The sequence below is a fragment of the Erinaceus europaeus genome, chromosome 11, assembly GCF_950295315.1.
Source record: "Erinaceus europaeus chromosome 11, mEriEur2.1, whole genome shotgun sequence".
In the NCBI taxonomy this organism is placed as follows: Eukaryota; Metazoa; Chordata; class Mammalia; order Eulipotyphla; family Erinaceidae; genus Erinaceus; species Erinaceus europaeus.
In genome coordinates, this window is record NC_080172.1 from 76311457 (window position 1) to 76333288 (window position 21832).

General features: G+C 42.1%; 1 protein-coding gene across 1 annotated transcript in view; it reads right to left on the bottom strand.

Moving 5' to 3' along the window:
- The window catches only part of ABCA4 (ATP binding cassette subfamily A member 4), a 169824-nt gene that overhangs the window by 78152 nt on the left and 69840 nt on the right, over nt 1-21832 (bottom strand). The window contains exons 12-16 of the mRNA XM_016193540.2: nt 14991-15196; nt 14106-14282; nt 12150-12372; nt 6952-7173; nt 4755-4959 (exon numbers count right to left, since the gene is read on the bottom strand). Coding sequence (XP_016049026.2) covers nt 4755-4959; nt 6952-7173; nt 12150-12372; nt 14106-14282; nt 14991-15196 — 1033 coding nt within the window. The remainder of the gene's footprint in view (nt 1-4754; nt 4960-6951; nt 7174-12149; nt 12373-14105; nt 14283-14990; nt 15197-21832) is intronic.

Genomic DNA, 21832 nt, shown 5'->3' on the forward strand with positions numbered 1-21832 from the left:
TAGTACAAAGAGGAAACAAGAGAGGAGGGGAAGATAGAGGGGGCAAGAGAAAGATAGACACCTGCAGACCTGCTTCATTGCTTCTGACACAACCCCCCTGCAGGTGGGGAGCTGGGGGCTCGAACCGGGATCCTTACTCTGGTTCTTGTGCTTGACACTATGTGCACTTAACCTGCTGCGCTACTTCCCAGCTCCCTCTTTTTTTTTTTTATTGCCACCAGAGTTATTGGTGAACCTTGGTGCGTATATAACGAATCGACTGCTCCTCCCAGCTGCCTTTTCTTTCCCTTTTCCTTTTCCCTTCTTCTATTTGATAGGAGAGACAGACACTGAAAGATTAGAAAAAGAGGAGAAACGGCATAAGGATCCCGGTTCAAACCCCGGCTCCCCACCTGCAGGGGAGTCGCTTCACAGGCGGTGAAGCAGGTCTGCAGGTGTCTATCTTTCTCTCCTCCTCTCTGTCTTCCCCTCCTCTCTCCATTTCTCTCTGTCCTATCCAACAACGACAACAACAATAATAACTACAACAATAAAACAACAAGGGCAACAAAAGGGAATAAATAAATAAAATAAATATTAAAAAAAAAATTAAAAAAAAAAAAAAAGAAAAAGAGGAGAAAGAGAGACACCTGTAGCACTCCCTCACTACTTGTGAAGCTTTCCCTCTGCAGGGGGGGCTTGAATCCTGGGTCCTTGCACATTGCAATGTGTGTACTCAATGGGTGTGCCACCGCTCAGATCCAAGTCCCCCCCCCCAACCTATTTACTTATTAAATATTTTTAATTATCGTTATTTATTTATTGGGTAGAGACAGCCAGAAATTGAGATTAAGGGAGCATTCCTCTCTACTTATGGTGCTTTTCCCCTGCAGTTAGGGAGGTACTGGGAGCTTGAATCTGGGTCCTTGTGCACTGTAACATATGCACTCAACTAGGTACACCACCACCCAGCCCCTAAGATTGATTTATTTACTAACATGACAGAGAATGAGAATGAGAGGATCACTCTGGCACATGTGATGCCGGATTTCAAACTCAGCACCCAGTGCTTTTATATTCAATGATGTAGTCACTATGCTACCCCCTGGGCTGCTGGAGAATGAATTTTTTGGTTTTTTTTTTTTTTTTTGCTTCCAGAGTTATCACCTGAACTTGGTGCTTGCACAACGAATATACTACTCCCAGAGGCCATTATTTTCTTTCTATCTTTTTTTTTTTTAAATTTAATTAGATAGAACAGATAGAAATTGGGAAAGAAAGAGAGAGAGAATGGGAGAGAGAAAGAGACCCCTGCAGACCTGTTTCACTGCTTGTGAAGTGTCCTCCCTGCAGGTGGGGAGTTGGGGCTCGAATCCAGATCCTCATGCCTGGTAAAATATGTGCTTAACTGGGTGTGCCACTGCCCAGCCCCCCAGCCCCCGGCGTTTTTAAAACACTTGAGCAGTGAGATTCAAGGTGCTCCCAGGTTGGTGAGCACAGCAAGTTGCTGGGAGGGCAGTTCATCTGGAGTATGGAAACCCCAGGAATCAGACCTGTTGTACCTTACCTTCTGTATTGGTTTCTTTTGACTGTTGCTGAGTTATATTTCTGATTGTAAAGCTGCAATTGTAAGTTCTGTGAGTTGTTCTAGTGAATTATTGAACCCAGAGGGCAATCACAAGAGTCACTGAATTTCAGGTCAGTGGGACAAAAATATAGGTAGCCTTTGCACCACATCTGTGACTGGCATATGCAGTAGGAGCAGTCTTATGGAACCAAATCTGTGGTATTGGCCCTAATTCTGGGTGGGTAGATAATCTAAGAACTGAATTGTTTGAGATCCTGGTGGTATCAGAAATTTGACTGGTTGTGGTCCTGAGGAGGCACAGTGGATAAAGTATCAGATTCTCAAGCATGAGGTCCTGGGTTCAATCCCTGGCAGCACATGTACCAGAATGAAGTCTGGTTCTTTCTATCTCTCCCCCTGTCTTTCTCATTAATAAATAAATAAATTTTTAAAAGAAATTTGACTGGCATTTAAGAATTGATACATTTGGTATCAGGAATGATACCAGAAACAGAACCATGGCAGATGTAACTAGCTGAGGTTAAGCCATGACGGAGTGAGGGGGGGGGGAGTCGCTGACTAGTGTTTCTACAAGAGGAAAACCAGACATATGCAGGGAAAGCACCCCGCGAAAACAAAAGGGGTAGTCTGATGCATCTTCAATCCAAGGAATGCCAAAAATCACTGAAAAACCAGCAACAGCTGGAAGAGACAAGGAAGAAGCATTCCAATACATATCTCAAGGGAGTTTGGTCCTGCTAACACTGTGATTTTGAACTTCTACTCTCGAGAACAATAAATGTCTGTTGTTTCAGGCAGATAGTCTATGGCACTTTGTTCTGGCATTCACAGAAACTAATCTAGGCACATAGCTAGAACCCCAAACCACGTATCCACAGAGTAGGCATGGCAATGTCTTTCCTCTTCTCAGGTTATTTATTTACTGCCTATAGATTTCTGCTGGCAAAGGCTTCCTTGAAATGATTAGAGAGAGAGAGAGTCATGAGTTTGTTCCTCCCACTGGTCAAGCCTTCACTCTGGCCTGTTCCTGGGCATGACATTAAGAACCAGGATACAGAAAACCACAGTCCAAGGTGGCTTTGGGTTGACTGCCTCTCTTGAGAGAGGTAGCCCTTATTTCTACTAGGAATGATTAATTTAAAGAAAAATATGATTCCTCTGAAGCAAATAAAATTATGCAAAGAACACATTTGATTTGGGATATTTATTTAGTGTTTACCAAAAGACAAATATTATTCTGAGCACTTACATTATAATGCTGAGTAAAAGGGATGATTTCACTGGACTTTATTCTACTAAAGATAGAGTCAAAAGAATGAGGGGCCATGCAGTGGTACACCTTGTTGAACGCATGTGTTACCATGAACAAGTACCCAGCCAGATATTCGTCGGGATGCGGCATCATCTAAGTTCATTTCCCACGTCTACGCTCGACCGGACCTGCCAATAGACGCGGATATCTTCGCCCACCCTGTCCAACGCTTGACGTCTCGTCACCCTATCTGGTCCCCTACGCCTACACTGAACTTCTCTGTTCCAGACTCTTGGAAACAGAGTTGGCAGTCAGCTGAGGTAAAGAACAAACACCTCATCACAGACCCCTGCAAGCGTCAACCCGGCTTTGACCTAGCACGTTATGATTGGGCCCTCCTCAATCGCTATCGAACAGGCCATGGCCGGTGCGCCGCTATGTTCCATCGCTGGGGAGCCAGAGACGACCCGAACTGCCCCTGCAGCTCCAGACAGACTATGACCCACATAGTCAACGACTGCCACCTCTCCAGATTCAAAGGAGGTCTCGAAACTACATCAGGCTCAACCTGACGCTGTTGACTGGCTACGGAAGAAGGGCAAACGCTAGAAGAAGAAGTACCCAGTTCAAGTTCCTGGTTCCCAGCTGCAGTGGGGAAGCTCTGTGAGTGGTAAAGTACTATTGCAGGTGCCTCTTGTTCTCTCTCTCCCCCTCTCTATCTCCTCTTACTCTCTCAATTTCTTTCTCTCCTATCAAATAAAAACATAATAAATTTTAGGACCAGACGGTGGTGCACTTGGTTAAGTGCTTATGTTACTATGTGCAAGGACCCAGGTGCAAGTCCCCAGTCTCTACCTGCAGAGGGAAAGTTAAACAAGCAGTGAAGCAATGCTGCAGGTATCTATCTCTCTCTATCTCTAACCCTCTTTCCTCTCAAGTTCTCTCTGTTCTATCAAAACAAATAAAATAAAGCTTTTTTTTAAAAAAGGATATATAGGAGCCAGGTGGTGGTGCACCTGGCTGAGCGCAAATATTACCATATGCAAGGATCCAGGTTCAAGCCCCCACACCCCACCTATAGGGGGGAAGCTTCATGATGAAGTTCTCCCCTCCATCAATTTCCCTCTGTCCTAGCAAATAAAATAATTTTTAAAAATGAGGTACATCACAACAGATGGTGATGTTCAAAAATAAAGTAGGATAAGGGAACAGGAGCATTGCAAATACAGCATTTATATTGGGATAGATAGATAGAAACTTTCATTCTAGAAAGATAACAGTGATAAGGTTACACCTCAGTGGAGATCTGAACAAAGAACTTGAAGAAACAAATGAAGAAACAGGGTGGTGTGTGTGTGCGTGTGCGTGTGCGTGTAGAAACATGCTCCAGACAGTGAGCAACAAATGCAAAAATTCCCAGTGAGGAAATGTATAGTTACTGTAGTGAAGGTCAGTTATTAAGGAGGCTGGTGTGACTGGAGCAAAGGAACATGGGGCAGAGGGAAAGGACATGAAACAAGGAAGAGAGTGGAAGGCTGATTTTGAAGTATTTTGTAGGTCAAAGTTAGGTCACAGGATTTTACTTAGAACAGAGGAAAAGCCACTGGGACAGATTTGAATAGAGCTGACATCATCTGACCTAGATTCTGAAAGAATCTCTCTGGACACAGTGCAAGAAACTGGTTGGTAGGAGATGATGGTGAGAGAAGGCAACTTGGTCTGAGCTGGCTGTGGGGAAGATTCTGGATCTGTTTCTCAAACCCAGCTTCAATCACTAATAGTTTTTTTTTTTAACTCTTTAATTTCTAATATTGGTTTTTAGAGTTTAAATTCAAAGACTGTAGAGAGGCTGAGATTTGAACTAAGTGAGAGGTGGAGGTTGAGGACATACATAAAGAGCACAATTACCTCTACTCGATGGAGAGGAGTCCTTACCTGGAAATACCTGGTCGAGATACCAGGCAAGGAGACCATAGAGTGCTGAATCAAGGAGCATCATCTTCATGGACATCAGAAAACTGAATTCATCCCCTTCTACTGGGCTGTTCCCAATATTGTTCCACTGCAGCCCAAGGCCTTGCTCCTCAAATCGAACCAGGTACTCAGTGCCAAACCCAAATGCCACAGGAGACAGCAGGCTCTGCAGTGGGGCATAGTGAGGGCACCAGGTTAGCAGAGCATATCTCACCTAACTTGATAGCACCCAGATGCTCACAGGTCAGAAAGGAAGACCAAAAGAGGACCCATGTTGTATCCAGGTGGAAGGTCACCCCAGAGAGCAGTTAAAGCAGTCTTCCTACAGGAGAGAATGCTGAGAAAACCTGTAGGGTCTCTGGAGCCTTGCCCAACACCCATCAGATCACCGCTTACCCCACTCACAGAAACACAGTTGTCCAGTGTAGACACAAGATAGCACAACACACCAGGGACTAAAGGTCCTCATGTTCACCTCCTGCCTCTCTTCCCTCTGTCTATCTCTTAAAATCACATGATTGTTACTAGAACAACGGAAATGACTTATTGGACCTGGAAGAAAAAGGGGGCAATTATGTACAAATGTAGACAGGTAGTTGTACAGATGACAGTTAAACCATGTCTGCAACCTTGGGAGAATCACGATGGTTTGCAATGGAGGGACTTGGTATTCAGAACTCTGGTGTTGGGAACAGTGTGGAATTATATCCCTCTTGACATGCAATTTTGCAAATCAATATAGAATTTCTAATAAAAATTAAAAAAATAAAGGGGAAAAAAGAAATTAACTTAAACTGCTTTGTGAGAATCACATATGAGATTCACATCCTTATTCATCAATATTTTAGAGCAGGTTAGGGAGTTAGGTAGAGGATGGTAGCTTGACTTTCTCAGATTCTATTGATAGCACCTTTTCTCATCTCTAGACTGATCACTTCTTAGTAGATAACAGTCAACTGCATAAGTAGTGTATGGAGGGAAGTTCCACAGCTGTGTCCCCATGGGAGGCCCCTGGCACTAAGGATATGTGCTATTGCCATTGCATCTTCTCAGAGGCCTCCCTGTAGCCTGCAGGACACAACATGGGGTTTCTTCAGAAGGAGGGATTCCTTACTTGTATGTTTACAAAACCACTGGAAAAAAAAAAAGTTCAACCCAGTCCTGATTCACAGAGATTCCTGAATGATAGCTTTCTGGCCAATCCACACACCCTGGAAGCTATTTGTTTCTTTAAGTGTCACCCGTCTACCCAGTGTGCCAAAATAGCCTTGCTCTGCCTACAGGCTGAGTCAGAAAATTTCTTGCTATGAGCCCATTGTGACCATTTTAGACAATTGGATACTATAAATGGCAGCAATTAACTTTTTACTTAACACAAGAAATAAAAGGCAGATGCCCTGCCTCCAAAGCCAAGTAGGTTTGAATCATGAGAACAACTCCGACTTTAGATTTTCTTTTCTAGTGAAAGGCTGGTGGCAGAGTCCTTTCTGGATTTCATTGCACAAAAATTACAGATTGGAATGTACTGCTGGACAAGAAAAAGTGAACCTTATAGGATCAGGAACATATTTAACCTGGAAATGGTTCATTGGAAAACAAATAGTGTTGCTAGTTTGGGAATCATCAACAAAAATCTCTCAAGTGACCAAAAGTCAATTATTGAAATCAAGAAGCTCTTACTCTGGACTGGTTATAAGACCCCTTTCTGTACACTCTGGTGTAGCACAACATGGCAAAGACACTGAGAAAACTACCCCAATCAAGTCTCTTTGAAGAGAATCAAAACCTTTTAATTCATGGAAATATCTTTCTGGGTTAAACTGCTAAGAAAGAAATTTCCTTTCTTTTTTAATCTTCTCAAGCACTAAGAAGAAAAAACAGAGCAAGTGTCCCTGGCTATTCTCCTCTTGTAAGTACACAGAGACCCATGAGGTTAACTAGTTTTATTTTCTTTACAGAAACAAGCAGGTTTGGTGAGAAGCTACTGTTAGGTGGTTCAGGGTAAAGACTTTGCCCACTTTTGCCCCTGTACCTTCCTTATTATTATTATCATTTTTTGAGCCAAATGACAAAGTACATCCCCTCAAAGGGAGGTCAGTTCCCTCAAACCACTACAGATCTTTTGGAGGAATGGATCATATGCTTGGTGTGAGCTCACCACAACCATCTTCAGGTCGGCTGTCATTCGGTCTTGCCAGGCAAAGCAGAGAATGTGCGGTAAGTAGAGAGTCAAGTAAATGACACCACTGCAGGCTGCTGCCAGGCTGGCCCTGGAGAAGAAGGTGCTGAGCAGGAAGCATTGCATGGTGGTCGCAGTAGAGAAAGCCAACAGGAAGAAGAAGAGGATGAAGGGATTGCTGTAATGAAGGATTCTTCCATGCTGAAACCAAGGAGGCCACTTGAGTCAGTAATTGCTACTCACATCCAAGGACCCTGTCCCTCCTAGCAGGTGGCCTCTCCACAGAACTTGAGGGATCTCAGAAGCTCTCTACCCCAGAGGAGCTCTACTACCAGTCTGCTGTTGGTGCCTAAATCGCCCCATTTAAGTTGCAATAGGTTGACTTCCTTTACTCTAATGAATGTCATTTCCCCTGGGCAGATAACATATTAGGCTGCCTATTAATACAAATAATTATGAGTAATGTGAGCAAATTCTTGGTTGGCAGAAAAGAGGTACTTTGGGAAAATATTCCTAGAGCAGAGGAGGAAGACCTGGATTATGGGGGAGGGTCTTGTAATATATCATTAGCTCTAGGTATGCTGAGTAGAGGAGGACAAAATAGGGAGTTTTAGTATTATGTCTGGGACCTGGGCCATAGCTTCAGTGATTTGTACTTGTAGTCTGAGATTTACCACTCACATAGGTAAAATATCAGTATCATTTGGATGTGCATTAATTCTCCCCATTCATTAACCCATGGGTAATAGTACTCATCATTTTAGTTAAGGATCTAGTCACTTAATTATGTAGAAATAGCACCAAACTGGCCATTAAAAAATAACTGAGTTGCTTCCCAATCACAACGTAGAATAAATTGAGAAGTTCAAGTTAGTCTTTCTGGGCTCTCCTTTGTTATATTTTTTCAAAATCCCATATATATATGGAGAGAGAGAGAGAGTGCAAGGGTGAAAGGATGGGGAGGGGAGAGAGGACCAGAGCATTTCTCATCTCTGGTATATTGTGGCATCAGGGAATGAACTTGCAATTTTGGGAGCCCCAAACATGCAAGATGAGGCCCTAACAAGTTGAACAGTCTCCTGACCCTAGACTCTTTAACTTTCTGCATATAACTCCAAATGCATACACAGCATACTATTCTTTACTCAGGAACATTTTAGATCTAGGCAGATTCATCTCTTGAATCTTGAATGGGTTCTGATTAATTGGCAGTGGTGCCCTGAAACTCTGGGTTCCTCTTAGGAAAGAGAGAAAGATAGCAACATTTATCATAGAGTTAAGAGAACTGAATGGAAAAAGTGAGTTGCTTTTCTACTACTGATACCATTTTTATCTTCACTTTTATTTTCATTTCCACTGGATGTTAACAAAACAAATATGAACTAAAACAGAACAAGTTTAAAAGGAGGGGATAAGAGCACCCTACTCAATTAGAAATGAGCACTGAATCCCGGTTCGAGCCCCTAGCTCCCCACCTACAGGGTGGTCACTTCACAAGTGGTGAAGCAGGTCTGCAGGTGTCTATCTTTCTCTCCCCCTCTCTGTCTTCTCCTCCTTTCTTCATTTCTTTCTGTCCTATCCCGCAACGACAATAACAGGAACAACAACAACAACAACAGCAACAACAACAATGGAAAAAAAAGGCACAGTGGATTTGTAGTGCAGACACTGAGCCCCATAGATAACCCTGGAGGCAAAGAGAAAGAAGGAGAGAGAGAGACAGAGAGGGGGGGGGAAAGAAGAAGAAGAAGAAGAAGAGAGAAAGAGAAGAGAAGAGAGAGAGACAGAGAAAAGAGAGAGAAAAGGAGGAAGAAGGAAAGAAAGAAAGAAATGAACATTGAGGAAATCTTTCTAGAAGTCAATAGCTTAGTTCATAGAGTTCAAGTCCTATATACCTGAGGTTCTGGCTGGATTCCTGGTGTCTCATGTACTAGAAGGGCGCCTTGGATTCCCTTTCTTTCTCACAGAAAATTCTATCTCATATAAAATAAATGTTTGGTGTCAAGATTAGGGCTGTGAAGATATCTTACCAGGGAGGGTGCGTGCCCTGCCATCCATGCAGCTCAGGTTCAAGGACCAGCACAGTATGGGAGTATGGGAGTGCCTCAGCTCAGTGCTATGGTCTTCCTTCATTTTACTTTATGGCCCTTTCTCTCTATTTGAATGAACAAAGCAGCACAGAGCAGTGAAATTGCACATGTTCAAGGCCCCAGTGTTTGTTAAAAAAGGGGGGGGGGGGTTTGAAACTAGGAACTTAAGAGCTCCTTATTCTATGTCAAAAATATCTCCATGACACCCTAGGAAGATTCATTCCTTTCCCTTAATCAAATGCAATTCAGTAAAAGCCAAGTCCAAGACTGAACATGTAGCTTTAGGCTGCAAAAGCTTAAAGCTAGTTATTGATATTCTCAGAAGAATGAAATAAATTTTTTACTCCAATTCAAAGCAAAATACATTTCTGGGACTCTATAATTTTTTTTTTTCTGAATTAGAGATGAAAGTTACTTGGCTGACTCAATTTTAGTGGCCTTGAGTTTTTCTTATGAACACTTTTCTTGTTTCTAATAGCTTGAATAACAATGCACCCTCATCACTGTACTAGCTTCTAGCTTCTTTCCCGCATAGTTGAAGTGGGAAGGAAGGACAAGGGAAATATGGGAGAGTTATTCAAAGAGCAACCCTATTTTGGTGTGGAAAACTGTTTCCGCCATCACTGGAACAATGTTCTGGTTCCCAGAAGAAGAAAATCCTTTGTGCAAGCAACCCTTGGTGAATAATCTTAGCCTCATTGTCCTAAGAGCTTTGAAGTCCTAATGCCCATTCTTAGGAAGGTAGATCTCAGTGTCACTTATCAGCAATGAGTTGAGCAATGTATCATGGCCATTGTCAGATATTGCACATGTTTATATACTTAGAAAAAGCTACATGGTTAAGCATTCTGACTCCTAATAGTAAGGACACAAAATATCTTGATAATGGATATTAATTAGCACAGACTGAAAGATGGCAATGAACGAGGAACTCCTAGGGGAAGACAGGAGTTCAATTTCTCCTCTCATGTCTGTAGTTCTCTTCAGATTTAATGCCACATCAGGGTAGAGGCTTATACATAACAACCTCCCATTGGTTTTTATGACAGTCTAGCACAAAGTTTGACTAAGGTCACAGCTTACTACATTTAACTGCTACATTAAAAACAAAGCTCTTCTGACATATGTACCACTATGTTCATAGCTGCATTACTTACAATAGCCAAAGAGTGGAAGTAGCCTAGATGACTGGCTAAAGAAGTTATGGAATATATATTCCATGGAATACTACTCTGCAGTCAAAAAGATGATACTGGGTTCTTTGGGACATAATGGAGTAGAAATGGAGGTGATTATGCTTAGTGAAATAAGTAAAGAGAAGAAAGACAACTATCCAATGGTTTCACTCACATGTGGAATCTAAAGATACGATTTACTTGAACTTGCCCAAACCAGAAAAAATCCAAACAAAACAAATGCAAGAAAGTATTGTAAGACTTATAAGAGCTAATTAAGTTTATTAAGCACAGGTAGCGCAAAGTGCAAGGACCAGTGTAAGGATCCCGGTTCAAGCCCCCGGCTCCCCACCTGCAGGGGAGTTGTTTCATAGGTGGTGAAGCAGGTCTGCAGGTGTCTTTCTTTCTCCCCCCCCCCGTCTTCCCCTTCTCTCTCCATTTCTCTCTGTCCTATCCAACAATGACTACATCAATAATAACAACAATAATAACTATAACAATATAACAGGGCAACAAAAGGGAATAAATAAATATTAAAAAAAAAAAGAAAAGAGCTATGGTAGTTATCTTTGGGAAGTAGGAGGGTGGGGATACAGAATTCTGGTGGTGGGTGTAGTGTGGATCTTACAATCTTGTAACAATCTATTAATAACAAATAAAAATTAAAAATAAAACCCTTCAGACTTACATTTTATTGCAAAGAGAAGGGACAAGATTTGGCTTACCTAGACTAGACATATACTGAGAAGACAGATATAGTCTTAGCTCAAATTAGCATTGTATATGGTCCAAAATGAAATGGGACACTTTTATCTAGAGTCTATGGATCAGAACAAGTGCAGAGGCACTCAATATGACAAGGGTAAAGTAAGACTATACAGGTGCTTATAAAGTCTGAAGTCTAATGCTTATACCAGATCCCATAAAGTATTGAAAGCTACTTATACTTATATCCTTATCATTCAGTAAGTACAGAAGACCATTCACTGTGGAGTAACCTACTGTAGGATATTATGTATTATGAAATAATGTTGTATTTCCAAGTTTAGCCATTAAGGAAGCTACAGGTTTGCAAAGGATGGACTGATGCATGCTTTCTGCAGCTCTAAAAGTTTCTTGTTACTGAGAAAAGACAATACTCCAAATTCCACCTTCTAGATAAGAGAGGTCTTGGGGAGTCGGGCAGTAGCGCAGTGGGTTAAAAGCACATGGTGCAAAACGCAAGGATCGGCTCAAGGATCCTGGTTTGAGCCCCGGGCTCCCCACCTGCAGGGGAGTCGCTTCACAGGTGGTGAAGCAGGTCTGCAGGTGTCTCTCTTTCTCTCCCCCTCTGTCTTCCCCTTCTCTCTCCATTTCTCTCTGTCCTATCCAACAACAATGACAATAATAACTACAACAATAAAACAACAAGGGCAACAAAAGGGAATAAATAAGTAAATATATATAAGTAAAAGAGAGGTCTGAGAGGTTTTGCAAACATCAGTGTAGTCATGGCAGTAATTAATGAACAGTTCAGGTCTCCTTCCCTAATACACTAGAATGACGTTCTACAGTCCCACATAAGTTGATGGTTGAGACAATAACCCCAGAGCAACACTCCTTGAATTCGTTTCTTCTGTATATGGAAAGTAAACCCTTTTGCTGGTCCATGAAATTGAGCTGGATAATCTTTATGTATCCCTTAGAAAGAAAAAGGAAGGGGGGGGGGATGCGATAGTATTATGGCTCTTTGAGGGTGATTTTATCTCCCTTAGTGCCTTCTACTTTGGCTGAAATGGACTTTCAACTACATGTTATACTATCCTTAGTGGTCAGTTGAATAATCCAGTATTTACTCAAGTTGATTAATAGGAAGAAAGTTGGGCGGAACAAAGTTATATAAGATCTCCTGGGTCTTCTGTATCTGACTTACCATGATGAATATTGTCAGGAGGAAGATATTCATTGACATGATGGAGAAACTGTCCAGAAACCAGGTACACCAAATCACTGCATTAGAAACACCCTGATTTTTTAAGGTCTCCTTCAGTCTTAACTCCTTCTCTAAAACGATGCTCTTTACAGTCATTGAGACAGAGTAGATCCAAGCCAGCACCATGAAGATAGGGAAACAGCGGTTTAGGATGATCATAAAACTGAAGCAGAAGGAAAGAAACAGATCAGCAGAATACCAGTATGAGCTATAAGTAGAGTGAATATTTGTTGAATATGTTTAGAACACAGACCAGGTGGAGAGAAAGGCAGAATTTACATTGCAAATTTGCTCTGAAGGATTATTATTTTTTCTTTAGAATAAGATGGCAGCCTTTTGATCCACTCAAATGAATACTCTAGGTGCAAAATGTAAAGAATATCATATTGTGTGTAAGGTTTTGTGTGAAAAGACTTCAGATTTGAGGACATAGGATGTAACTGACACTGAAGTCCAACAGAATAAAATACAAAGGAAACTGGTGGTGGTGAGCTAAATAACTGACCCCAAGGAGGTCAACAATGTCTGCCCTAGAGCATCAAATTCTGGTTATGCAGAAAGAGACATAAAATAGCTAAGTAAGATGGCATTTACAGAATACAGATAATTAATTAATAAGTCAATCAGCACTGACATTAATATTCACTCTGGTAAGCACAGTAGATCTATTTTTCTGAAATTACTTTATTGTGAACTTTACATATGATTTTCCTGTGCCTGATAAGTTCTTGGGATTATCTACTGAAAATTGTTGTGTGTTTTCACAGGAAGGATCCATTTCAACTTGGAAAGGTTTCACTCAAGATGGCCCTAGGGAGAGAAACCCTTGAGCCAAGAGGACTGGGACCAGTCACCAGAGGGCTCTGTCCTATTAACTGACTGGAATCCCTAATGTTGCCTCCCATCTTCCCTACTTCTCTGCCAAGCACACTTAAAGGATCCTAAAAGTGGAGCTGGGCTTTGGCCCCTGGCTCTGCATCCCATCTCAGCTTGTATCCTGAACCTAGTCTAACTTCATAAAGGCTGATGTTTTTCTCTTTAGTCTTCTCTAGGGGTGAGAAAGGAGAAGTGACTCCACTGAGGTGGTGAAAGAGGGATTCCCATGCAAGCTTTAGTTTACTGTCTTGCCAGCTGGCAATTTGATGCTTCCCTTCTTTAGGCTGTATATTTGTCTCTCTGAATTTCACAGACAGACAAGTACACCATTCCTTTTTCTAGGAGTTGAATTGCTAAGCCAGTGTCGATCTCTGCTGATGTCCCAGGGGCATTTCTGCCCTGTGTACCATGGTGAATGAATTATGCCAGCCCCTTCTTCCTCTCTGTCTATCACTGTTTGAATCCAAGTTCTGGAAACAGTAGACTTTCTAGCTTAGCTTGCTCCTGGCCAACCAACGTGCAGGCCTAGGGGTGAGGGTGAGCAGGCAGAAAGGCCCTGAGTTTATCCGACACATTCCTCTACCTTTTCATTAAGCATACATCATGGGAATGTTAATTAGGGAAGGAGCTACATTATTCCATGGCTCCTAGGCACTGAACCTATTTGCCATGCAGAGTCCTAGTTTGTTAATTTGGCAGCCACTGGGCAAACACTCTGACCAGAACCCTTTCACATACCAAACACAGTACGTAGTGGAAATCTGAAAAGCTTTGTCTCTTCCCTCAACTTCATTTCTCTTGCTTTAATTTTTAGTTTTTCCTTTCCACCACACCACCAACTAACTCTTTTCTCCCTGCAATTTCATGTGCACCTCTGACACTGCCACGGGCCAGCCATCAAGGTTTTCTTCTTCCTAACCTGAGTTCAGTCCTGGGGTTCCCTTCAGAGATAATTAAGGCTAGAGGCAAGCACCACCACTCAGCATGTCTGGAAGTGGGGGTCAGGAAGTTCCAACTCACGAGTCATCAACAAAACAGGGATAAGGCATCTGCTGCAGATAGATTCCAATGGGAGACTTGGTTTGGACTTGACTCCTAGTAATGCCCAGTTCAATCATGTCCTGAAGATAAGCAAATCCTCCCCAGATGTAGCGGAAATCTTCCACAGGATCAGCTCTGGGGCCAGAATCCCAGTACCTAAGAAGGAACCAGAAGGAAGGGTGAAGGATGTTAATAGGATTTTTTCTTCATAGGCACTTCACAAACTTGGAGTTACCTGTCTTCACACCTTACCCCCATTTTTTTTCCAAACTACGAGATTCTATTTTCTACTTCATTAGTTGTAAATATTAGACACAATGTGACTTGTAACTGTGTTCCATCAAAGACTCTATTTTGAGCTTTACAAAAATATCTCTTTTCCTCCTATGTAAATAAATGTTATTGATTTATAGGTTGAATTCCGTCTCAGTTCTCTACCATATTTATTTATTTATTTAAAATATTTTTTTAATATTTATTTTTATTTATTTATTCCCTTTTGTTGCCCTTGTTGTTTTATTGTTATAGTTCTCTATCATATTTAAATATAACTTCTCGGTCACATTGGAAACCCCCATTTACAGAATCTCTATGTGGAGATGATCCTAATACTTAGAGGTTTTCATTTCTAAAATGTATAAGGCCATACAGGGACAACTAAAGGGCTGAAGACAGAATAGGTGAGCTATCCTGGTTCTACCAACTAACAGGGTCAACTGGTCAAATCAGTTCTCCTATGCCTACTTCTTTCTGTATCTTTTCAAGTAACCCTCCATCCCTCAGGAGATGGGTGAAGTTCCTTCTTCTTGCTTCACACATCCCTGAAGGATGCCTGGGACTTTGGGAGGTTGCCTGAAACATCACCTGTCTTTGATCTTATTGGTTTTCTCCACCACATCAATATCCATCCGGATCTTGTACTTCACATGGGCTGGCAGGGAGCTGGTCCAGGGGTACATGTCAGGGAACACCACACCAGCCCAGAACCTGTTTTCCTCCAGCAGAGACAGGGCTCGTTGGGTGAGCTGAATTTCATCATCATAGCTTTCAAACTTATCCAGGACCAAGCACTGCAGACAATCATAAAGGTTAAGAGAGTTGGAGTAACTACAACTGCAGGGACTTAAAAAAAAAAAGGACAAGAACTGCTGCCAAGGGCTGGGCCAAATGCAAGGAGACCTCCAAACTTACTGTTTGCATAACTCCAGGGTCTGGTGTCAATTTTTCAAATGTGTCTAGATTTGAGGGTGAAAGGGGACCTGGAAACGCTGACTTGCTCTCATCCCTGCAGATTTAGTGAGGACCATCCTATCCGGCTGTCCAAATATGCAAGTCGTCAAAATGACAAAAATACTCAGAGCTCTTACTCCTCAGCATGGGGAGTTGAGGGAGTGGGGTCACACTGAATGCGGGCTGCTTTGAAGATCAGAAAGCCTGCTGATAAAAGTGTTTTAAAGAGAGCCAGCAGTCTGAACCTTCCTGCCCCTCTACAAACACATCAAGATGGCCAGCTGAAGGAAGAACAGTAGAGGAGAGACAGCACAGGGAACTCAGAAAGAGGATCATTCTCACTTAGAACTTTATTACAGAGGAGGAATTTTCTCATGTCTTAGCACTCCCCCTCAAAGACAAAAACATAACTGAAGCAAAATTAGGAGTTTCTTTTAAGTTTCATGGATTGGTTTCTTAAAACATTACTTTGTATGTGGATTCCCCCACCCCATCTTAACAACTCTGTTGTGCCTATAAAGCACTACCAGAGATATTGTGATAATGCTTTTTTAAAGTCTCTAATCCACAAAGTCAGGTGACCTTATCTTAGGTTGTTCACTTAATGTTTACTGAGAGTCTGCAAAAATGCCAGAACCTGCTCCACTCCAGGGAAACAAGGAAGAAAGATATAATCTTTTCCTGAAAGAAACTCAAGACCGAATGAGAGAAAAGGTTGGAGTAACTCAACAATCTTAATGCAGAAAGATCAGGTTTTGATGAATGGGAGCTGGGGCCGTCTAGGAGATCCGCGGAGGGATGTAGCCATGTACCTAGAGGAGTCCATGAGAGTTGCCTGGAAGAGGACTCTGGAGTAAGATGGGGACGATCAGGATTTAATCCAAAGGGAGGAAAGCAACAGGAAAGGTCAGTCTAGACACATGGAACTACACATGGGGTGTCTGAAGATCTTCAAGCAAAGAACAGTGGTTCCCATCCTTGGCTGTGATTCAGAACCACGGTGGAGCTTTAAAAAGAAATCTGTGCTCAGGTCTCATCCAAACAATGCAACCAGATTCCTGACAGGTAGGGCCAAGGCATCAGGGTGTTAGTTACTGTTCAATGAGCAGTTAAAAACAAAAACAAAAACAAAGACCAACCCAGAGAAGCACTGAAGCTAACAGAGGTGAATGACAATCTCTGAGCATTAGATAGGTGGGCGGGTGCGAACCAGACAGGCTGCTCTGCTGGGCTGCAGGACGACCACCTCACAGACATGGAGCTAAAGCCAGCAGTGTTCTGGGAAAGTCCAGAAAGCTGTAAGGAGTCACTGTAAGGTACTAAGGGGAGTGACACATGGAATTAAATCATGTTTGGGAATGGTCACAGGAAGAGGGGAAGGGACAGAAAATGACCAGAAAGCTGTCTATATAATCTGAGTTTAGAGAAAGAAATCAACTCTCACATAGAATCTGTGAGTAACCTGGGACCCTCATTTTGCTCAAGTGGAGTCAGAAAGCATAAGAAGATGTCCCAGAGACCCGGCAGCTACGAAGTGGTGGGCCCAGAACTCTCCTTCACTTTGCAACTCCAGGCTAATGTTCTCCCACCATATCAGGAGCTTGGGTTTAGCTTGATCAACAGACCCTCCATGTCCCCACAACAGTCTTGGAAAGGAAGAGACTCATTATTGATCATTTGTTCTTATTTTATGAGCAGGAAACCTAGGCTCAGAGAAACTGAGAGCTTTCCAGAAGTGGTAGAGTAGGTATCAAGCTCCAGTTCATTTGTTCCCACTACTTTCAGGAGAAACAAGGGAGCATGAAAGGTGGGTACATTACAAGGACTTGGCCAGACACCCAGACTCCCTCAGCAAGGGTAGAAACCTGGCAAACCCCACCAGTCACTGAAAACCTGTTACTGCTGAACTTTGCTGTGCCATCCATAGGCGAACCAGTCTCTTTTCACTGAGGAACTAATTTATATTTATTTATTTATTTATTTATTTATTTATTTATTTATTGCCTCCAGGGTTATTGCTGGGGCTTGGTGCCTGCACTGTGAATCCACTGCTCCTGGAGGGTATTTTTTCTCTTTTGTTGCCCTGGTTGTTTATCATTATTGTTGTTATTATTATTGTTACTGCTGTCGTTGTTGGCTAGAACAGAAATTGATAGAAGAGGGGAAGACAGGGGGGAGAGAAAGATAGTCACCTGCTGACCTGCTTCACTGTTTATGAAGCGACCCCCCCTGCAGATGGGGAGCTGGGGGCTAGAACAGGGATCCTTATGCCTGTCCTTGCACTTGGCGCCATTTGCGTTAATCTGCTTTGCTATTGACCAGCGCTCCCCCCCACCCCCGCAGGGACTAAATTTGAACAAGTCATTCTAAATCCACTCTCTTTGGGACTTCTGAAGCAAACTATTCCAATTTAAGTTCTGGATGACAGGAGAGGGTCACAAGTAATATTCTCAGTCTCATATAAGAAGAAAGCCAAGGACACTTCCAATTTATATGGGAAGGAGGAACATGGCTACATGAGAAAAACCTATAGGACTTAGTCCTAACTATATTACAACTTAGTTATTTCAAAAGGGAGAGAGATTGTTGTCTCAGAAATACTTTGTAGCTATAGACCATAGTGTTAAGGTAAATGGGAAAAAAAAATTCATCAATTATTCTTTTGCAAACAGGCTGGCCCAACCTAAGACTTTTTTTTTTTAATATTTATTTTATTTATTGGGGTTTTTTTTGCCCCTTTTTTGTTTTTTTGGTTTTTTTGTTGCCCTTGTTGTTTTATTGTTGTAGTTATTATTGCTGTCGTTGTTGTTGGATAGGACAGAGAGAAATGGAGAGAGGAGGGGAAGACAGAGAGGGGGAGAAAAAGATAGACACCTGCAGACCTGCTTCACCGCTTGTGAAGCGACTCCCCTGCAGGTGGGGAGCCAGGGCTCGAACCAGGATCCTTACGCCAGTCCTTGTGCTTTGTACCACCTGCGCTTAACCCGCTGTGCTACAGCCAGACTCCCAACCTAAGACTTTAAATGAGATAAAGGACTTAAGTAACTTAGGACACTGAAGGTCTTAATGTTTATTTTATCTGAACATAAATCACATAGGACTTGCTATTTTCTGATTTATCACTTGCTTTCCAAATATATATGTTGTTTTTTTTGGGGGGGGAGGAGTGGTGGGGAGAATCTAGGATGATCTTGACATTCTACAAAGATGAATAAAAAAAAGCTCATTTTGAGCGCCAGACAGTGGCACACCTGGTTAAACGTTCACATTACAGTGCACAAGGACCCAGGTTCCAAGCCCCTGGTCCCCACTTGCAGAGGAGAAAGCTTCATGAGTGGTGAAACAGGGCTGCAAGTGTTTCTCTTCCTCTCTATCTTCCCCTTCTCTGTCAATTTCTCTCTATCTCTATCGAGTAATAAATTAGTAAAAATATTTTTAAGAATCTCCTTTTGGAGGATCATTTTGGTGAGTTTAGAACTGTATATATACAATTTTAGTATTAACAGTTAGCACAAATCTGAACTTAAATATGTAAAATGAAAAAGTATTTTTGAGAAAAGGAAATTCTTCTTTGTAGTTTCTCTCAGTTATGGTCCACTGTGACATATGCACACACATACACTTACACACACACACACACACACACACACACACACACACACACACATACACAGAGACCAGTCTACCAATTCAGTCTACCAGAATCATGGGGTATTTGGACAGGAGTTAATTTAGACAGCTGGTCTGATATCCTTACTTTACTGTTAAAAAGAATAAAAAGGGGGGGGGGGCGCATTTGAAGTGCAGAGTCTTATTCAAGGTCAAATATAGGCCAGACCAGAATCTGAATCTGTGTAGTCAAGTATGAAGTCTGAAAGATGTTGTCTAAGAGTAAGCCACAATCAAACCACAAAGATAGAACAACTGAATTTATCAACAAGAATTTTTCTTGGGCTGGGGAGATAGCACAATGGTTATGCAAAAGATTTTTACACCTGGGGTTCCAAGGTCCTAGCTCTGGTACCACCATAAACCAGAGCTAAGCAGTGCTTTGGTTTAAGGGTGGGGGGGGGGGTAAAGAAAGGAGTTGAAGGAGAAGGAGGAGGAGGAGGTGGTGGAGGAGGAGGGAGGAGGAGGAAGGAGGAGGAGAAAGGGCAGAAGAGGAGGTGGAGAAGGTGATGGGGGAGAAGGAGGAAGAGGTAGAGGTAGAGGAAAAGGAAGAGGAAGAGGAAGTGGAGGAGGTTGAAGAGGAGGAGAGAAGTCCACTTGTTTTGTTTAGCAGAATAGCGTAATCAAGAAGAACTTTCCAGCAGCGATTAAATGGTCTGCATTTGCCTTATCTATTATGGCAGCCAGTAGCCACATGTGTGTACTGAGTAGTTCAAATGTGACTAGTATATCTGGGGCACTAACTTTGTTACTTCACTTAAACAGTCACATGTGCTGCTGGTCTAGGAGGTCTTGACTTGTTCATTGTGAGCTCTGGAATAGTAGTTTGTTTGCTCATAAAATGTTTACTGAATTGATTTGGTTTAAACATAAAAGTCCCAAATTTTAAGAGAAAGGTGACTTCACTACTGTGTGTGTTTTCAACATAATCCTGTGCATCCTGATTCCAATAAAAAACTGGGAGAAATTAGTGAAAAACTGAATTTTGCTACAAGGCTAACAAGAGTATAGCTCTCACTGAAACAAAACATCTAATAAAAACAAATACACACTTTTAATAATGTGACTTTCTCAGCGCCAGCTAGGCTATTCTCTTTGAACTCTCCTTTCATGTTCTAAAGGGAAATCCACACTGGGATAAGCAGTTGATGTTTGCAGCAACAGTGTTCAGTGCTGGATGACGTGGGCTTCATCCTGGCTGTTTTATCAGGCAGCTGATTCACAGTCATGTTCCATCTATGTCCCCCTAGAATGGTACCCTGATATTTTCTGGAAAAACAAAACTTAAAAGGTTCCTGAAAACTCACTTCTACCCTGAAACATCTGGTCCGATTTCAAAGTTGCATTCTTTTCTCCATCTCAGAAAGTGGTCCAGTAATGTGCTCAAGAGATAAAAGCCACCAAGAGCCAGCTCTGATCTGCTGTTTCCTAACCTTATGGTCTCTGTTTCCTTATCAGGAAGGAAAATTCAGGCCACTCAACTCTACAGGTGTGTTTTACAGATCACAGTGTTTGAGAAGGGTCAGTCAGTGTCACTAGGCAAGAATAAAAACTGGTGCTGAAAACAGTCTTTAAGGCTATGGTGATTATCACTGGGAGGGTGAGACACAGAACTTTGGTGGTGGTTGCTGTGTGGAACTATATTCCCTGTAATCTGATAGTCTTGCAACTGACTGTTAACCACAAATTACAGAATGGCTAGGGAAAAAAAAAAATCTGTGCTAGTTGACACTTTTATTAACTGCCTCAAACTGGTCCAAAGGCTTTGCCTGTATTAACCCTTTGACTCCTCCCAATCACTTTAGGGTACCAATTGTGATGAAACTCTCAGCTCTCTATGAGAAAAAAAGTGAGCTGCCTTGGAGAGAATCCACTATAACCATGTAGGATACTACACTGCCCCACAAAGAAATGACTCCATTGTTGAAACATGCAGAAGAATGAAACTGAACCACTATATTTCACCAAATACAAAAGTAAATTCCAAGTGGATCGAGGACTTGGATGTTACACCAGAAACTATCAGATACTTAGAGGAAAATATTGGCAGAACTCTTTTCCGCATTAATTTTAAAGACATCTTCAATGAAACGAATCCAGCTACAAAGAAGACTAAGGCAGGCATAAACCTATGGGACTACATCAAATTAAAAAGCTTCTGCATAGCAAAAGAAACCACTACCCACACCAAGAGACCCCTCACAGAATGGGAGAGATCTTTACCAGCCGTACAGCAGACAAGAGGCTAATAACCAAAATATATAAAGAGCTTGCCAACAAGAAAACAACAAGAAAACAAATAACACCATTCAAAAATGGGGAGAGGACAGGGACAGAATTTGCACCACAGAAGAGATACAAAAGGTTGAGAAACACATGAAAAAATGCTCCAAGTCTTTGATTATCAGAGAAATGCAAATAAAGACAACAATAAGATACCATTTCACTCCTGTGAGAATGTCATACATCAGAAAAGGTAACAGCAGCAAATGCTGGAGAGGGTGTGGGGTCAAAGGAACCCTCCTACACTGCTGGTGGGAATGTAAATTGGTCCAGCCTCCGTGGAGAACAGTCTGGAGAACTCTCAGAAGGCTAGAAATGGACCTACCCTATGATCCTGCAATTCCTCTCCTGGGGATATATCCTAAGGAACCCAACATACCCATCCAAAAAGATCTGTGTACACATATGTTCTTGGCAGCACAATTTGTAATAGCCCAAACCTGGAAGCAATCCAGGTGTCCAAAAACAGATGAGTGGCTGAACAAGTTGTGGTATATATACACAATGGAATACTACTCAGCTAT